This window comes from Pelodiscus sinensis, chromosome 6 (assembly GCF_052426305.1).
Source record: "Pelodiscus sinensis isolate ZL-2025 chromosome 6, ASM5242630v1, whole genome shotgun sequence".
Taxonomy (NCBI): Eukaryota; Metazoa; Chordata; order Testudines; family Trionychidae; genus Pelodiscus; species Pelodiscus sinensis.
Window position 1 is genome coordinate 55,012,461 of NC_143057.1, and position 19,986 is coordinate 55,032,446.

At 43.8% G+C, this 19,986-nt stretch overlaps 1 protein-coding gene across 9 annotated transcripts in view; it reads right to left on the minus strand.

Annotated features, from left to right (window-relative positions):
• The window catches only part of CSNK1G3 (casein kinase 1 gamma 3), a 152,966-nt gene that overhangs the window by 100,716 nt on the left and 32,264 nt on the right, over positions 1-19,986 (minus strand). For all 9 annotated transcript variants that reach the window (XR_003090671.3, XM_006130107.5, XM_006130104.5 and 6 more), the window contains one exon: positions 14,852-14,892. Coding sequence is in view for 8 of the 9 variants with exons in the window: in XM_006130107.5 (XP_006130169.1) it covers positions 14,852-14,892 (41 nt within the window). In the remaining variant the exon portion in view is untranslated. The remainder of the gene's footprint in view (positions 1-14,851; positions 14,893-19,986) is intronic.

Consider the following 19,986-nt stretch of genomic DNA (forward strand, 5'->3'; position numbering starts at 1 on the left):
GGGCTCTGGCTCCTTTTGGGTGTCTCCTGCCAGCGAAAGACAAAGAGCCTGAAAACTCTGCATCTTAAATTGACTTGCTTTTGGGCAGGAATTCTGTTTCTACATTCTCCCTTTGCATGGAAAATTACCTGGTCAGACCCCTAGCGGTTGGGATGATCACATGTCTTCCTAAAACAGGCCAATGCTTACACTTAAAGGACAAAGGAGTATGTTTACAGGTCATCACCCAGACACTGAGGTGTCTGAGCACAGGACACATCCTTGGCAGCTTTCATTTGTACATTTAAAGCCATAAACCATTCCCTACCCCATATCTGTAACTTTACGTATGAGACTGATACATGCACCAACACCAAAGATATACAGATTCAGCAGAGTGTAACATTAAAATTGATAGGTTACATGAGGTATTTTCTCCAAAGCATCTTCAAGTTATGAATATTTGTATCCATAAAACAATTTCATAAAGCATGGGGGGCTCATCACACAGAATATTAATTCTTGAGCCAAAGGACTAAGTATAATAGCAGACAGCAGGTGGGGGAGTGGGGAAGGGATGGAAAGGCTGGATCCAGGAGTAACCCGGCATGACTACGTTTTGTGCCTTTCTTCTGCCACCATCTCCCTGGAACTTTGGGATGAATATGTTCAGGCTGAGTCCCCCAGAAACAGCACAGGTCACTAGGGCAAAGGCTGTGACCATGTGGTTGGAAGACCAGATTGGCTTTCTTCTTCACCCCTTTCCTCCAAACAGCTGTTCCAGCAGCTCCCAGGCATTCCCCGGGTTACGTACAAGATAGGGACTGTAGGTTTGTTCTTAAGTTGAATCTGTATGTTAAGTGGGAACTGGCGTCAGCCGCTGCTGAAACTGATCAGTTTCAACCGTGGCTGAATCTGGACGCCAGTTCTGACTTACATACAGATTCAACTTAAGAAACCCAGGCATCCCCAAGTCAGCTGCTGCTGAAACTGATCAGCGGCTGATTCCAGGAAGCCTGGGGCAGAGCAACTCTACCTCGGGCTTCCTGTAGTCAGCCGCTGGTCAGTTTCAGCAGTGGCTGAATCGAGGACGCCTGGGGCAGAGCAGCTGGAGTGCTGCTAGGTTGCTCCAGTAGCGCGGCTCCTCGGCGCTACTGGAGCAACCCAGCAGCACCCCAGCTGCTCTGCCCCAGGCATCCTGATTCAGCCGCTGCTGAAACTGACCAGCACCTGAATCAGGACGCCTGGGGCAGCGCAGCTGGGGTGCTGCCGGGTTGGTCCGGAGCAGCGCTGCGGGACCAACCTGGCAGCCCCCAGCTGCTCTACCCCAGGGGTAGGCAAGAAAAGCCTGTTCTTCTGGGGGGGGGCACTAGCTGCACCCTCCCCCCAGCAGACCAGGGAGATGGGGGTGGCGGGACCGCCCAAGTCTTCCATGGCTTTGCTCCATCTCCCTGGTCTGCTGACCTGGGAGACGCGGAGCAAAGCCGCAGAGCACGTGGGCAGTGGGACAGTCCAGGCGCGCTGCGGCTGTCCCACTGCTGGCGTGCTCCGAGGCTTTGCTCCCCATCTCCCTGGTCTGCTGGTCGGGAGACGGGGAGCAAAGCCACGGAGCACACCTGCAGGGGGACAGCTCAAGCGCGCCCGGGCTGTCCCGCTGCAGGCGTGCTCCAAGGCTTTGCTCCCCGTCTCCCTGCAGACCAGGGCGACGGGGAGCAGCTTTTCTCGCCCCGAAGGACGGGGGCGGCGGACCGCGGCGCATCTGGGCCTCCCGCCGCTCCCATCCTCCAGGGTGAGAAAAGCCCCGTTTGTAACTGCAGATCCGACATAAGTCGGATCCATGTAACTCGGGGACTGCCTGTATATATCTTGTGCTGCTGCAGCCGCAATTTCTCAGCCCCTTTGTGTGTTTGGTTATTTTGGCAAACTGTCAAAGTTTTCCTGAGGAATATGCAGGAGATGAGTGGTGATTTTTTTTTAAAAAAAACCAGCAAAAGCTGAAAGGAATTTCATGACAAAATGAAGCATTTCCCTAGTTCAAGTACGCTCAAACTCTTGAGTATCTAAGGTCTACTGCAAAACAGTTGAAGAAAATTTCTCAAAGCGCTAAGAATCCTTTACAACCGTAAGGATTCAGCAATCCAAATACAAAAAGTGTTTACTTACCTTTCATAATTGTTCTTCTTCAAGATGTCTATTTACTTATGTAAATTTGCTTATGTCTATTTCAATCAGGTGTGCACGGGTGCTGTGCACACAGTTTCTGGAGCTTTTTCCCCCAGCGGTACCTGTCGGGCCAGCCAGGGAGCCCTCTGGAGTAGCGCCGCTATATTGGCCGCTATATAACGCCTCTGCTGGCCCTCCACACCCACAGTTCCTTCTTGCCGGAACTTTCCAACAAAGGGCAGGCGGATGGGATTTGGAATGGACATGAACAACAGATCTCAAAGAACAGTTACAAAAGCTAAGTAACCATTTTTTTCTTCTTCGAGTGCTTGCACACATCTACTCCAATCAGGTGACTCCTTAGCTGAAACACAGGAGGTGGAGTCAGACTAGGACCTTCTCTAATCAACAGTGGACTGCAGCACTGCCCTTCCGAATGCTGCATCATCCCTGGCCTGCTGTGTGATGGCATAATGACTTGTGAACATATGCACAGAGGACCATGGGGCTGGCCTGCAAATGTCCAGTATGGGAGGCCCCTCACCCTCTCTGCTATAGAAATAAACAGTTTTGACTTACAAAACTCCATAGGCCTGTTTATGTAAAATGCCAATGCTTTCCTGGCATCCAAAGAGTGCAAGGAACACTCCTTAGGTGTCAAGTGGGGCTTTGGAAAGAAAACTGGCATGTAAATATCTTGGGACATATGGACTGTGGAAGCTAACTTGGAAAGAAAGGACTGTGGGGTGGAGTCAAACTCTGTCCGCAAAAAGGACTGTAAAAGGAGGGTCTGTTGTGAAGGCCCTCAAGTCCAACACTCTCCCAGTCACCTTCCATTAAAGGTGTTTTAAGGAGCAAGTAGACAGTGGCTCAAAAGGGGGGGAGGGGTTCATGAGCTCAGTGAGCACAAGACTGAGGTCCCACAGAGGTGGTGGCTGACGGACAAGTGGAACAGCGTGTTACCACACACTCTCTTCCCCGAGAACCCACTTGACCGTTGGGTTCACAAATACTGTTCTGCCCCTTTCCCCCAGAGAAAAGGCTGCTATGGCCACTAGGTGCACCCTGAGAGAGGATGTGAAGAGTCCTTGCTGTCTCAAATCAAGGAGGTAGTCAAGAATGAGCAGAATAAGTGCCAGTAAAGGTTCTATGCCTCTGTGAGGCCTACCGAGAGAACTGCCTCCATTTAGAGGCATATGCAGCCCTGATAGAGGGCTTTCTGCTTCCTAACATCACCCTCCTCACCCACTCAGAGCAAATCTGCTCAGTTCCCATCAACCATGAATATTCCATACCACCAGGGACAGGAGGTTTGGGTGACACAGCTGTCCTTCCCCCAGGTCCTAGGTGATGAGCTCCGACACCAATGGAAGCACCATCAGTTCTTCCACTGCTAGGTCAAAAAGGGTAAGCAACAGTGTTGACAAAGCCATTCTGGTACTATTAAAATAACCCAGGCTCTGAACCTCTTCACCCTAATGAGGGCCTTGTGAATGAGAGTGAAGGGGGAAACACAGAGCAGCAGGCAGGACCACCTCATTCGCAAAGCGTCCCACTTGGATCCGATTTCCGACCTAAGTAGAAGCAGTAGTTCAAACAGTTTTTGTTCCTGTGGGATCCAATCAGATCTACTAGGGGACAAGCCCACTTCTGGAAAACCTCTCCCAGTACATCGTCTGAAGGACCACTTGTGAACAGTGAATGACCTGCTGAGCCTGTCCACCAGGGCATTTCTGCTCCCCAGTAGGTAAGCAGCCTCCAGATGAATGTCATGGGCAATGAAGAACTCCTAAACGAGCAAGGCGTCCTAGCACAGGGAAGAGAAATGATCTCCACACAGTTTGTTGATATAGACCATCACTGCTGTGTTGTCTGTCAGAACTGACACCACCCCGTATCTCAGGTCAGACAAACACCCAGCGGGCCAAGCTTGGTGTCTAAGCTTCCTGACATTTATGTGAAAGGCTCGTTCTGTGGGGAACCACATATCATGTGCATGGAGATCCGACAGATACATGCCCCACCCTGAGTCTAACAGGTTGGTGACCAGTTCCACAGAAGGGCTCCAACTGGTGAAAGGGACACCTGCATAGAACACCGTCTCCTGGAGCCATAAGGAGAGAGAGTGAAGAATGTCCTGAGGGACTCTGAGGACTGTGTTCAATGGAGAATATGCTTGATTGTGCACCCTCGCTAGCCAAGCCTTAAGGGGCCAGAGGAACAGTTAAGTATGGTGGATGTCTTAGGTGCACGCTGCCATGTGACCTAACAGTGATGCAATTTCTTGCCGTAGTGAGGGCTGAATTCTTAAGACCTTTGATGGTAAGTCTCATTGCCATGAACCTTTGGAGCAAGGTCATAGCCATAGTTGAGTCCCAATGGGCCCACACAAAGTCTATCACCTGGATGGGCATTATAGTGGACTTCTTTCCATTTATGAGGAGGCCCAACCTCTGAAATAGCGTTCTGACAGTTTAAATGTTGTAGAACCTGCTCTCTGGCCCAGCCCCTGATCAGCCAATCATCCAGGTAGGGGAATACCTAAACCCTGTGCCTCCTTAGGAAGGCTGCCTGGTGGCCATGAACTTTGTGAAGACACTTGGCACTGTAGAGAGGCCAAATGGAATGACCGAAAACTGGAAGTGGTCCATCCCAATGGTAAATCTGGGTTCTCTCTTGTGAGCAGGAATTATTGAAATGTTAAAATATGCATCTTTTAATTTGAAGGCAGCATACCAGTCCCCTTTTTCCAGGGAAGGGATGATAGAGGCCAACGTAACCTCTATGAACCTTGTTTTCTTTATGAAGGCATTGAGGTCTAAAATAGATCTGAGGCCCCCTTTTGACTTTGGAAAGAGGAAGTAAAGGGAATAAAAACCCCTTTCCCCTGAATTCCTCTGGAACTACCTCCATGGCCCTCAAAAGCAGTTGCAAGCAGTGGCATTCCTGTAAGATTTGCAAAAGTTTTAAGCCTCATATGAAATGGAAGCATGATCCCCACCTTAAACTTATTTTGATGGAGTCCATGTTGCAGCTGGCACTGGATTCTACATGGCACTTCTATTGCACCAAAGCACTTCGTGGCACTGCAGAAGAGCTCAGCACAATGGCACTGCTCACAGTCCCTAGTGCCCAAAAACAAGAGGCAAGACAGAGGGAGGTCACCGTCTAAGCATGGCCATAAAGAGTAACATCCTAACGTGTGCCCAGAAGAGGCAATGTCCCTGCAGCGCCTGGATGCTCCTGGACCATCCAGACATCAGTTGAGCTCAGCGCGTGGAGGAGTCCAGTGAAGGACATGATACTGGAGGATATCCAGCCATCGTCAGCTCCAGAAACCTTTGTCACAGCCAGAAAGCTCATTGACTGACAGCTTCTCCAGACTCGGCACTGGCTTTCGAGGCCGCACAAACAAGTGCTTTTCAGGTGCCAGACATGATCCTGCATGCACTGCATTCTAGATCTTTGATGTCGACACCAGCACAAGTGGCACCGGCTCCAGTACTGGTAGCTGTGACTGGCTCTTCTGCGGCACTAGTGCCTGCAACACAGATGGTACTGGGACTGTTGGCACTAAGAATGCCGCCTCCTGTTCATGGACATGGGGTACCAACTATGCCTCCACTGGCACAGTCTCATAAGGTTAAGCCACAGGCTATGGTATGGTGCTACCCTTCACAGGCATCGTCCTCGGTGCCCTTCTGGTCAGCGTTGGACTGACTCTGACTTGGTGTGGTCTAGGGCCTCTTTGCAAAAATCCATGTCATGGCATCAGTCTCACTAAGATGCAACAGACATGGCCACCTCAATGCCAATCTCAACCCCAGTGGCCTTTCTGGATTCCTTGGGCCTACCATCAGGCTCAAGGCCCAGCTTCATTGGAACATAGCTAGGGGTACCCCCCTCTGCCACTCCTCTGACAAAGACCTCTACATCAGAGGACAGTTAGTCCACACAAGGATATGCAGAAGCCTCCAGCAGAGGGCAAGTGTCCCAGGGCCCAGGAGCACCCTCCAGTGGCATCAGCAACTCAGAGGGCTGAGGTGTTCCAGGACCAATGCCTTCTTAGGGAGTTGTCCTCAAACTCCCTAGATGAGGCTCTGGCTGACCCTGTCTCCTCCATGCCAGCTATGGATGCCAGTGCCCACCAGAACCTACTGCATACGCTGGCTGCCCACTTGGGAATGCAGGCAGAAGTGGCCTAAGACAATGGTGGACATTTTAACAGTGGATACATCAGTTAGGCTTGCATAGCCATTGAACAAAACTGTGAACATAAGAACGGCCCATACTGGGTGAGACCAAAGGTCCATCTAGCCCAGTAGCCTGTCTCCCGACAGCGGCCAGCACCAGGTACCCCAGAGAGGGTGGACTGAAGACAATGATCAAGCAATTTGTCTCCTGCCATCCTTCTCCAGCCTCCAACAAACAGAAGCCAGGGACACCATTTCTATCCCCTGGCTAATAGCCTTTTATGGACCTAACCTCCATGAAATTATTTTGCTTCTCTTTAAACTCTGTTACAGTCCTAGCCTTCACAGCCTCCTCTGGCAAGGAGTTCCACAGGTTGTCTACGTGCTGTGTGAAGAAGAACTTTCTTTTATTAGTTTTAAACCTGCTACCCATTAATTTCATTTGGTGTCCTCTAGTTCTTCTATTATGGGAACTAATAAATAACTTTTCTTTATCCACCGTCTCCACACCACTCATGATTTTATATACCTCTATCATATTCCCCCTCCGTCTCCTCTTTTCTAAACTGAAAAGTCCCAGTCGCTTTAACCTCTCTTCATCTGCAACTCGTTCCAAACTCCTAATTATTTTAGTTGCCTTTTTCTGAACCCTTTCCAAGGCCAAAGTATCTTTTTTGAGGTGAGGAAACCACATCTGTACACCATATTCAAGATATGGGCATACCATAGTTTTATACAGGGGCAGTAAGATATTCTGTCTTATTTTCTATCCCTTTCTTAATTCCTAGCATCCTATTTGACTTTTTGACCACCGCTGCACACTGTGTGGAAGTTTTCAGAGATAAGAGTGGAGGAGGCTTTGCGCGCTCCCCCAAGCCAATCAAGGCCATGGGCAGGGGAGCTGCGTGAAGCTTCCTTTGCCCTGCAAGTAGCCCGCAGCACTTCAAAGCGTCACATGCCCCTCGAAGGGCAGGAGGATTCCCGCACTCCAGCCCTGATTGGCCTGGGGGTGGGGGAGCATTCCAAGCCTCTTCCAGGGCATGGATGCCTAGTGGGAAGGGGGGCAAAGGGGCTCCCCCACTCCCAGACCAATCATGTACACGTGCTAGACGGGATTCAACAAGAGGATGCTCCAGCTACTGTCACGGGCTGCAAGAAGGAACTGAGGGTGGCGAGGTCCAGCAGGAGTATATATGCACCAATATAGCAGCACTACTGCAGGGGATTCCCTGACTGGCCTGACAGGTAACGCTGGGCAAAAAAGCTCCGGAATCCATTGACAGTGTGCACACACCTGATTGGAATGGACATGAGTAAGCACTCTGAGAAGGACTATTACCAGCTGACTTGGTAGATCTCGGATAGTATCACATTTAACAAACTCACTGCAAGTGAAAATTGTGTTAAAGAAAAAAAACCTGTGCACCACAGACATCTGAAAATGGGGTTCTCTTTCTGGGAATGACTCAAAATAAAGCACAAGAAACTTAACTATTGTTAACCTTTAGAAGTTATCTTTCAGGTGTGAGTGATTCTGAGCCTGTCACTTGATCACTGTTACCTAAATGGCATATCCATTTAAACTAGACAGAAAAGTTGGCTACTGCATTGTCTGTACTGTTAGTGACCAATAGAACACTAATCCAGTTGTCAGAATATTGCTTTATTTCAAATACACAGAATTCAAATTTAGAATTACAAATACACAAAATTAAATCGTAGTTGAAATTTGCTGTGGTATTAGAAGTTTTTCCTATGCAATTTTGCTGTTAGTAGTACCCTCAAAAATGGTGATGGAGAAGGTCCTCCAGTTGCCAATAGTGGCAGCCTAAGACAACTGTGATAGGGAATTCCATATTCTTTGTAAGAATATACTTATGAATATGAATGACCTAACTGGAACATGCAAGATACTTCATGTGAGATAATTGGAAAGTCTGTAATCTACTGAATAGGATTATTCTAATTTCATGCATGTATCATTTCTGTATTTGAAGCTGGGAATATGAGTGTAGATTTATAATCAATAAGTTCAGGTTGGAGAAACTTACTACTAGTTCATCAGGTACAACAATAAAGAAGCCAGACACAGAGCTAATAACCCAGTAGCAAGAGACAATGGGGCTTAACTTTTGAAATAAGGAGACAACGGCCTTGCAGTGAAATGTGATCATGTCACCAGATGCTGGGGTCTATCTTGGAATGCTATATTTTTCACAAGAGCAAAGGGGAAGCTTAGACTGAACACATAGGGAGTCCCACCTTATGCATATCCTATTTAAAGGTGGGGAGTGAGGTAATCTAGGAAATCATTTCTTTAGCTACCCCACCTAAATGACTGCTAGAAAGACTTAACTAGGGTATGAATGGCTGGAATGCTTTCAAGTCTGTGAAAAGCTTATAGAACGACTCTGAAGGTGAGGTATTGCATATAACTAGTTTCTTCAGTGAAATAAGTTTAGTGTACATATTTTGTTTTATTTTGTTTAGTAACTACATTGTTTTGTCTGCTATCCTTTATGATTACTTAAATCCTATACTTAATATATCACTATTAATAAACCCCTGTAATTAATTCTTACCTGGGGCAGCATGGAGAAAGAGGGTGAATTTCATGAACGTGTACTATATATCTGTAGAGCAGAAGATAGATTTATGTTGGGTACAGCGCTCCCAGAGGGGCTGGGTATCTGAATGCTAGAGACAGGCATCTCATGCTGTTTTCAATTAAGCTTTGGGGACATGGTCCAGACCCTGTGTCTGACTCCGCACCTTGGGTGACAGCCAGACCCATCACAACAGCCAGAGAGCAACTGCAGAAAGCAGCCAATCCAGTTTCAGCATGCCCATTAAAGGGAACAGAAGTGGCAGGTTTTATGTCCCTCTGGGGTCTCATTTTATTTTTTTATATACATTTATATTGTGTTTTAAACATTTTGTATACCATCTTGAATATTTTAAATAAATAATAAGTAAGTTCAGAGCAAAGTAGAGCTCCTTGCTAGAGCTAAAGGAATGTGGATAGTGTGCCTGGCTGGCCGAGGGAGCTATAGGTCCTCGGACAGAGCAGTGTTGGCTGAGATTGTGGGGGAAAGAGGGGAAGTGAAAGAAGAAGCTCTGATTGGCCACTGGGACCCAACCAGGACCACGTCCTAAGATAAGACGGTGTTGGGGCTACAGGGAAGTGGCTCTGAGAACTGCAGCAGTGATTCACCTTAAAGGGACATGGCAGAGAGCTGCTACCTTTAAGGTCCTGGGGCTGGGACCTAGATTAGGGCATGCCCAGGTCCCCTGCACCAGCTACTGATGAAATGGCCTGAATTGACACATTCAGGGAAGAGTAACTGAACTGTAGTTAAAAAGTCTCAAAGTGGGAGCCATGGTAGTCTGTAACTTTAAAAACAAATAGTCCTGTGGCATCTTAGAGATTTACATAGGATTCTTGACTTTGAACTGTAGTTGTCCATCTGGACAACTGGGGCCAGAACAGCCCCCAAAAGACATTGCCACCAAGGAGTATGCCTTAGAACACCACTCTATGCAGAGCAAAGACACTCAAAGAGAGTCCAGAAGGGGTGCAAGACCAAACCAGAGTACTGCAACAGGCCCTGCTAGACCGACTAAGGAGTGAACTTACAGACAGGGCGGCAAATAAAGGAACCTTTCAGGGTATGTGTCCTGGTGCCCTCTGTAACAGGTCAGATTTTTAGCTCACATACAAACAGAGGCTCAGCCCAAAGGGCTGAATTACTGAAGATTCCACCACAAGCTAAAGACAAAGTAAAGGCGCACGCACTCATGAGAGGTAGGTGTAACTCCATTACATAGTATCTATACCCATGGTCACCAACCCATCGATCGACTGGCCAAGCCCTCCTGATGGACCAGTCGATCGCAATCGTGAGGCATTCGGGATCCCCCCCAAATTCCTCCACCCTCAAGAAGCCCCACTAACTACCTCCGAAAATGGAGGTAGTGCCAGCTTCCCACAGAGTGGAGGGAAGTCTGGCAGCTGCACATCACTTCCGGGGTTTCTGGAAGTGCACTGCCTGCTCCCCTTTCAGGTCTGTGGTGCACCAGGAGGAGGTAGGAGTCCCGGAGGACACATGCTGGGGCTTCCGGGGGGGGGGGGAGAGAGAAGAAGGGGGAGGGGAGGGGAGGCACACACCAGGGCTCCCCTCCTCTGGGGGGGAGGAGGTAGGAGTCCCAGGGGGAAGCACACGCCGGGGCTTTCCTCATTTGCAAGGGAGAAGGGAGGAGTCCCATGCCAGAGCTTCCTTCCACTGGGGGGTAAGGGGGGGAAGGCACATGCAGAGAATTCCCAGCCCCAGCCAACACCCTGCTCCTGGTTCTCACTGGCACTCTGCTCCCGCTGGCACCCTATCCCCACCCCAGCACCCTGTCCCTTGCCTCCACTGATACCCTGTCCTCTGCCCCAGCACCCACTAGCACCCTTCCCCAGTACCAAGTCCCCTGCTCCCAGCAGCACAGTTGGGGCCACATTAGTGAGGCTTTGGAGGAAGGTTTTTGGGGTTTTTTTGCATCTCACTTATGTGGCCCCAACTAACTTTTCAGTGACCCCTGAATCAAAACAGGTTCTCAAATAAAAACCAATGCTGGAACTTTGTGTTTGACATTTTATTTAAAAATGAAGCCTGGCCAACAAACCTCCAAATGTCCGCAGCATCATAACACTCCTGCATACACACCCCCAGACCCTAGATTTGAGTCTATCATACACTGGAACCCTATCCTGAGCCTCTTACATCGCCAAACTCCTGCACCCCCACATCCTCAGTCTTTTGCCACAACACTCCTACACCATCCACACACCACAAATCTGTGTCCTGAGCCCATTATACTCCTAACCTCCCTGCCCTGAGTCCCTCCCATCCCCCAACCCAAATTCCTGCACCCTCTCATCCACAAGCCTGTGGCTTGCTCAGTACCCCAACCCTCCACCTGACCCCAACACTCCCCAGCCTGGAGCCCCCTTCCTGAGCCAGCATCCCCTCCTCCACCTCCTTCTGCATCCAAATTCCCTCCCAGAGCTTGAACCTCTCACCCCTTCCCATACCCAAACCCCTCATTCCCACCCCAAAGCCTACACATCCTGTCTCAACGCAGTGAGGGTACGGCTAGACTGCAGGAGTTTTTCTAGGATTCCAGAGGTATCCCAGAAAAAACTCTTCTGCATCCAGGGATGCATTTGTTCTTCCACTTTTTTTTAGCGGAAGAGCAAACATGCTCTTTGAGTAACCCCTATATTCCTCTTTCCACGAGGAATAAGGGGGCTTCCAAAAGAAGGGTTTTTTTCTGACATTTGGTCCAGTCTAGACAGACCAAATGTTGAGAAAACCTCTTCCTACAGAAGAATTGGGGGGGAAAAGCAGCAGTATAAGGGTTGGGGATAGCAAGTGATGGAAAGGAGGAGAATAGAGAGGGCAGGATGGGGTGGGGTGGTAGATCTTGGCTTGTTCTGTCATTTGAAAAGTGATCTTGGGTGTAAAAAAGGGTTGGAGACCACTGATTATATCCAACAACAATAGTGAGAGTGAGAGTTTTGGTCTTAACTATGAATTGCTTATCTTTTGTTAGTGTAGTGAGGCAGTGTGGTCTGTCTCCAAACCAGAGGGAGGAACCACTCTCTTTGACCAGTAGGGAAGAGTTTGACCAGGCCCAGCCCTCGTACCAGAAGTTATGGGGTGGGGCAGGAAGTACAAGAGGTGGAATTCCTAACTTAGTTGGGGCCGAGCCAAAGGAGGAGAGAGACATGCTCTGCTTGCCGCTTCCCACTGACCCTGCTGATGAGATAGGCAGCACCTTGTACCTGGCCAAGGAGAAGCTCGAGGGACTTCCAGCGGCCGAATACCTGGATGAACCCAAGGATCCTAATCTGTAACTCAGAGAAGTAGCAGCCATGGGGTTTTAGTCTGTTGGTGTTATAATTTAACAGTCACTCTGTATGCTGCAAGAGGGTCCCTGGTTATGGAACACCCTACCACTCAGGACTCTGGGCTGGAATGCAGTAAAGTAGGGTCGACTTGCATTATCCCTACCCTTCGACACCACCCTAATCCTGTTAGAAAAGCCGGATGCTGCAATTACTCTGCTAATTCCCCCAACAGTAAGAAGCAATCCTGGTAACATCAGGAGGAAGGTGTGGCCTCCCTTCCTTCCCTAAGCCACAGGGGCAGGGACCACTGAGCCTCATATTACAAGTAGCTGATTATATGTTAACACAATACTTCCTTCACATTGCTTCAAATGGTCAAGTAATTATTATAGTTCTGTCTTGCACTATGTATTACACACTCTAGGCCTCTACCAGTAATAGGACTCTTTCAGATCTGTTAAAACCAATTATTTGAAAATTCTTAAAGTTTTCTACACAGCTTTAAGGGATACTATCGTAAGACTCAGAGGAATTAGCAGCAAATCAATATGCAAAACCTAAACTGACAAAGTACAATCACTTCAGAGGTTGAATGAAATTAATTTAGAAACAGCTTAGTAACTTAAGCACCATATTTATAAATAAGTCAGAGTGGCAATGTTTACGAATGTGGTAATTTATTCCAAAAAATCCATAAACAAAAATGGATATCAGATTTACATTTTTCTTAATCTGGAATACTACATAAGTAATGCTTCAAAATAACCAATCATGCAAAAGATACTATGAAGTTTTATTGTGAACACACTTCCTCAGCAATCACCACATTTTCAACACAGACAGAACTCCATCCCATATTCATCTTGTACTGGACTTAGAGTTTTAGGTATATTTTGTAAGGAAAATGAGTTTCAAGTAGGGATACACAATTTTGCTCTTTGAGGGGAAAAAAAAGTTTGGCATGTTTTTTACATGAATTCCTGCTTGTGAAATGAACTCTGTATTTGGCAGTTCTGAAACCATGTGATACTTTGGTAGAAGCTCCTCTCAAACGTACTATATAACTACATTTAAAGCATTTACTTTAACTTGCCATTTTTTATTTCACTATTCCAAAACTCAGGTTTTCATATTCTAAATTAAATATAACCAGAATGTTTAAAGTGTTGCAAAAAGTATTCTAAAACAAAGTGAAATAACCCCATAGCATTCATCACTGGATCCAAGAGACAATTATGTAAGTTTTCCAAAAATGTGTCTATAATGTTATAGCACTTCACACCTTCATGCATTCTTTGTGGGGAATTTTTTGTTCAGTTAGTCTTTCAAAACCGTATTTCAGAATGGACTGACTATTATAGAAAAATTGTTTACCCACAGTTTAGTTACGTCCACAAGCACAGTACAACTTCAATTCAAATACCGGTAATGGTCAAAACTTAGGGGGGTCTTCACAGGACGGTTAATTCACATCTTTTCAAGTTAATCCACTTTGCAAATACTTGCATGTAACAAAATGTAATTCAGATGCCTGTTTCAAAATGAACCAACTTTGCTGCAAAGTGAGTTGGTCCCAATCTTCTATTTCAGTTGCTTGGTGTATTCCTTGTTCTACCACCACTGGAGGTCATTCTGCTACTGGAAAAGTTGCTGTGATATGCACCACTAAGCAGAGGATAAGGTAAAATTCAAATGTGAATTCATCCAGCTTTGAGTGTTAAAATATCCAAGCAGGCTGTGTGTATTTCAAGATTGCCTGCAAACCAGCACCAGGTGTTGTTGGGCTCACAGCAATTCAAAAATGGTGCTACCAATCTCTAAAATAGGCAGGAACAGAGACAAATGAATCAGAATAAAAAAAAAAAACAGAAACCACCTGGCTTCCATTAGGTATCCCACAATAGACAGCGAGAAAAGTCCCAGAACACACATTGCAGCAAAAGCAGCCTTACAGAGCACTACACCCACAGTTGGTAGTAAATTACTGTTGAGTGTACAGAATGATGCATGTTGACTGATGGTACAGTGTCTTGTGTGCAAACTATTACTGCAGATTCTATAATGTGTTACCTGACACAGCAAAAAGCTATGAATTAAATCCCCATGTAGACAAGCTCTTCAAATGAGGTTTGTGAAAGAAAGTCATAGTAATAAGCATCTTACATCTGATATGAAAATTATAAGCATTCATTAGTAAATTACTTCAGACATCTCACATTCCACAGACATCTCAATAATTAAAAAGGCAACTATGTATATACAATGAGAAGCGAGAGTACCACAGATGGCCAGCAAGAAACTGAAAAGTTGGGGGTGAGGCTAACTGGAAAAATGGTCATCCAGGATTTCCACTTCTGTTGTCCTGCTGGACAACATTTTTCAATCCTCTACTGCTATTGCAGGAAAGAGAAATACTGGTACAACTACTGGAGAGACTTGAAACACTAAGTAGTATGGTTCACCCTTGAAAATACAGACAACAATTTAATCTAGCATAATTCAGTGGTAAAACAAGCAAGTAGACTCAGTTGCATATAAACAAACCATTATTTGAAAGTAAATTTCTAATCAAGTTCACATCTAAAATAAATCAGTATGAATACAAAAAATATTAACTTACCAGCTTTATTGCCACATATTCATTTGTGTACAAATTTTTTCCTTAAAGAAATACAAAAACAAGAATGTCAGACTCTGCCAGGAATTGCATTTAAAGACAAAAGAATTGCCAAAAACTACACCTCCATCAAACATTAATGAGTCTTCACTATATCAATTTGCTTCAGCAACTAAACACACTACTTGCCAAGAAATTACTGACAAAGTAATATTCAGGCTTGTGACCGTCCCGAGCAGCACCCTATGTTGTGCTCTCATTGCACTGAAGTAACCCATGACCTTAAGACGACAGAATGGGCCATTTACCCAAGTTGACAAAAGGTGATTGCAAGCCCCTTCTTTGGCTTGCTTTTGGGGTGAGAGATGTGTATGTTTTAACAATTAAATTGAAATATTCTTTAACTTAATATACAACTGATCTTAAGTATATTTTGTCAAATAAATTTACCATGTCAATACCCTAAGTAAAGAAGAATGAGCTATAAAACTTACGATTTATAAGTACAACTAACAAGATTTGCTACTCTGCTTACTTTGTCCCCAAAATTCCAGGCCTATCTTTCTTAAGTATGTGACTCAACAGATAATCAGAGGGAAAAAAAATTACATGTTTTCAACAAAAAGAAAATACTTAATTGCTAGAGAAATATAGAAAATTAATGCAACAAGTAAGCCTGCCTAGAGATCACATACTCCATGTTATGCATGCCTGGCTTAAGACATTCAAATGATGTCGCCATTTAAAATCAGATTTAAGAATTTTTATTACCATGTACACCAGGCATGTCAAACTTGAAGCCTACTAAGGGCTCAAACGAAAACTGATAGCTTTCAGAGCCACCTAACGTTCCCAAATGATTTGTTGAGAAAAAAAACAACTCAAAACATTTTAGGTGCCAGGCAGAAGGCACCAATACCGGACACCTGGCTTTTAGGTATATTTTATAATATTACAATAATCTGATGTGTAAAATTGTTATTTGCTCATATTAAATAATGTTTAATTTAATGTTACATAATTTTTAATTTAAATATAAATTTAAGGTGCCTTAAATTTTGTTGAAATAAAAACAAGTATAGACTATGGTTAATCAAATAGAACAGGCTTCTGTGAAAATTTCAGATACATTGTAAGTTTGAGATTTTGCATAAAGATCTAATTATTCATGCAATTTCAAAAAAATTGATATTTATTGCTATAAAATTAATATACATTGTTATTTTTATTTGGGAATAAATAAATTAAACACAAAATATTAACATACCTCCCTTCCTCTCCCCCAGAGCCAAGCACTCCCACGCACACCGCCCCAACCTAATGCCCCTCTCCTCCCCCAGAGCCAGGCCCCTCCAACCTCTCCCAGCCAGGCTCTCCCAGCACTACCCAACCTAAAACCTGGGTCCCAGAGTTGATGTTGCCGCCTGAGCCGCTGAGGTAGCTTATAAGACTGTGAGCAGCTGCTGGAGAGCCCAGTGCAGAGCACCCAGCCAGCCATGAGCACGTGCAACAGAGCAGCCCGGCCGGCCATGAGCAGGCACTCTGCCACATGCTCAGAGTCGCCAGCAGGCCACACTTCATTATTTAAAAAAAAAAAAAAAAAGACTGGTGGGCTGCAAAAAATTTCCAATCAGGCTACATGAGGCCCTCCAAATGCCAGACATGCCTGATGTACACATCATTTCATATGGATTATTTTCTAATAAAAAAACTATAGGTTGCAGGGGAAGAAAAAAATATCAATGCAAAAAATTTTTTTTAAAAAATGTATTGTTCCAACAGAAAGCACAAGAAGTCAACTGCAAAAAGGGATATATTTGTACTCTAAGTCCTATTTTTAGCAATTTGTAATGTAATGGAGGCTGGTGGGGGGTTGTTTTTTAAAGCTAGCATTCCTCTTGCCATTTCTTTAAAAATACATTTAACAGAGCTGCCAATCATTAGTGTTATAGATTTAAATAAATTATTTAATGGTTTAAATACTGTATAATCAAATAGGGCATCTCACAGAATATGCATCAAAAGTTGGAAATTTTGCTAAGACACAATATGACCAATTGTACACAAAGAATTGCAGGATTCCAAGACAATTCTGTGGTTCCCATTGACTTTACATGATTTGTTAGCACCAATTTCCAACATCTTTCATTTCCCAAACAGCAATAAATTAGAAACTGAACAGATAATAGGAAAATAGAAACAGATAGAAGGAAAAAGTGGTAAGAAAAAAATTATAGTAAAACTCCAAGGTAACAAGGTAACAGCGGCAGCAGCTCAACTGAGCAAAAAGGGTAAAAAAAGGATTAAAAAAACGAACACATTACAATATACTGTATACAGTATGTACAATAAAAAGGGTTAAGAACACTTTATATACGGTATATAATGTATACAGGGTGTGTGTGTATATATAACACCTGCTTATATGTACCTCCTGATAGTCTGGCATATTTGATAATCCGGCACCACCTAAATCCCATAGGTTCCGGATTATCGGAAGTCTACTGTATTCTGAAAAAGTAAGGGGCATCTGTTCATTGTTCAATTGAAGAAAAAACATGGTTGAACAAAACCTTTATAGCCATGATACTGAAACTGTAAAGTTTACTGATGCAAACAATTTCACAATTGGACTGCATTCTGCACCTTAATCTTGTTTTACACGAATATCAGTCTACTGCATGAGATAAACTAAGCATTGCAGTTTTGTCATGAAAAAATTTAAGTCATGGAGTGGTTAAGGTAAAAGAGGAAACACTGTTAACACATAAAACATCATGTTTGCAAATGTTTTTGGGAGTTTTACTGGGGAGGAGAGTTCAATATTTTAAAGAGATCATCAATCTGAAAAAAAATCACATTTCATATCAGGACATTTTTGTACTAACAATACTACAAAACTGTACAGTTAAGGCTGAATGACTTCAGAATTCTCTTTTTTCAGTTTTACTTTACATACAAAATGTTGTAAGATGCACATTTTCACACCTGTTGACTCAAGTACTGAAATTTTTTAATTCTCTATTAGAATACCCTATAATTAATTGTCAAAATATTCTATCAGAAAACTCAAATTAAAAATTCAACTAAATTGTGTCACTTTAAAATATACTGAACTTACAAAAGGTATAAAATTTGACAACTCTGGAGAGTTAAGTCCTCTCTTCAGGCAAATTATGTATCATTGATTATAAGCAACAGCAACTTAATTTTTCTTGATAGCATCACAGAGGCAGGGTTGGGTTGAAAGCAATAGGACTTGCAAATTAAGTCCTTTTAAGAAAAATAGGAATGTTTAGTTAGTTGCCGCTTGAAGACAGTGTCTAGTGCTACAAAGGATAAAAGGGCCAGCTCCCAAAAGTCGATAAGATTCTGACTTATGATGGTAGAGCATATATGTACCTACAAGGAGGAGGAGAAACCTGAAGTCTTTGTAGATTGAGATTTTCCTCTTGACAACTTCTACTCCCAATATCCATCCAGAGCAGGCAGAGATGATTTTGAGGTGCTGAGAGACTCAGGAAAATTTCCCCATTTTATAGGTTATATGATGGGAGCCTTGTCATCAAACACTAGAACCACTTAAATGCATGGTATGTGAGAGCAGAAAAGTGGGCACACTGCCCAGTGTTACATTAATCAAGTTGTGGCCTGCCACTTTAATACATTTAACTTGTCCAATCATTAGGGATGTTAAATTTAGATTAATTAGCCAATCGAATAGTCGATGCAATTTGCATCAACTATTCGATTAGTCGATAAGGGCACCTCCGCCTTCAAAGTGTAGCAACAGTCCCAGGGCTGTTGCTACACTTCAAAGGCGAAAGTGCCGCAGGGAGCATGAACTGTCAGCTTCCACTCGTAACCCTTTACTGCACCTCCAGTATTTATGTTAAATAATAAATGTTAAATAATAAAAAGGTGGTTTTTTTTAATTTATAAGGAAAAGGTCTTATTCAGATGCTGGATGTGTAAAAAGAGTCACCAATATGAAAGTTTCAGAACCATTGTGCTATCTAATAATCTCCCATTTATCCCAGGTCTTAACTTGTTGCTCTCCATTAAGATGCCAATTCTGTAAAGATTTATGCCTGTTTCTAAACTTTATGATCTGTAAGTAATTCCATTAAGCACATGTAAAAATCTTACTAAGACTTGCATATAAATCAGGGCTACTCAACATGTGGCCGGCCCGCTGTGCAGTTTGGGTTTACACGGGGCTCAACGTGCAGCCTACGGGTGGGAGCCAACATGAAAAAGTAGTCAATATAATGGTCTTCTGTTGATATGTGTTTTAGCAGTTAAATTCCTGGACTGTCATTGCTCATTAAAAGTGCTATCATATGGGTGGAAGTCAGGTAAGTATTGCATTTTATTAATATCAGCTGAACTGACTTAAATGGGGCCTGCATGTTTTATAGTCTTGCCTTAATCTTGGAATTCATGCTCATTGGTGTGAAAGAAGCTATTTGCATATATATATTTATTTATTTGCATGTATATGCAACCACACTTAAAATTGCGGCCCTCAGCATGTGCTGTGAGTATCATTGTGGCCCCCGGAACTTCCAAAGTTGAGTAGCCCTGATCTAAATTGTCACCACACACAAAATAAGTGTTAAATAAGTATAGAGTTTTGTTTTAAATTAAAATTAGAACTATTATTAACCTAATTTTCATCATAAAACTTTTAATGTGAATTATCTTCTAATTTAAATGACTTAATACAATATCATAATAAATTGTGCTTTTAAAACACAGAATACCACTTATTTAATTATTTTGGATGTTTTCTATATTTCCATAAATATTGATTTCAATTACAATACAGAATATTAAGTGCACAGTACTCACTTTATTTTTATTACAAATACTTGCACTGTAAAAAACAATAGTCATCTCTACTAGTACACTAGTGAAATCTCCAATTGAATTTACATAGGTAGAATTATGTCCAAATATCAACTGTATCCACAAATAAAGCCATGTAAAATATCAGTCTAGAAGTCCACTCAGTCCTACTACTACTACTGTCTTCAAAGACTTCAAAAACAAGTTTGTATGTTTCTTACATTTGCGGGAAATATTGGAAACAAGCTAGCAGCACTGTCACTTGACAGTGATAGCAGGCATTCATA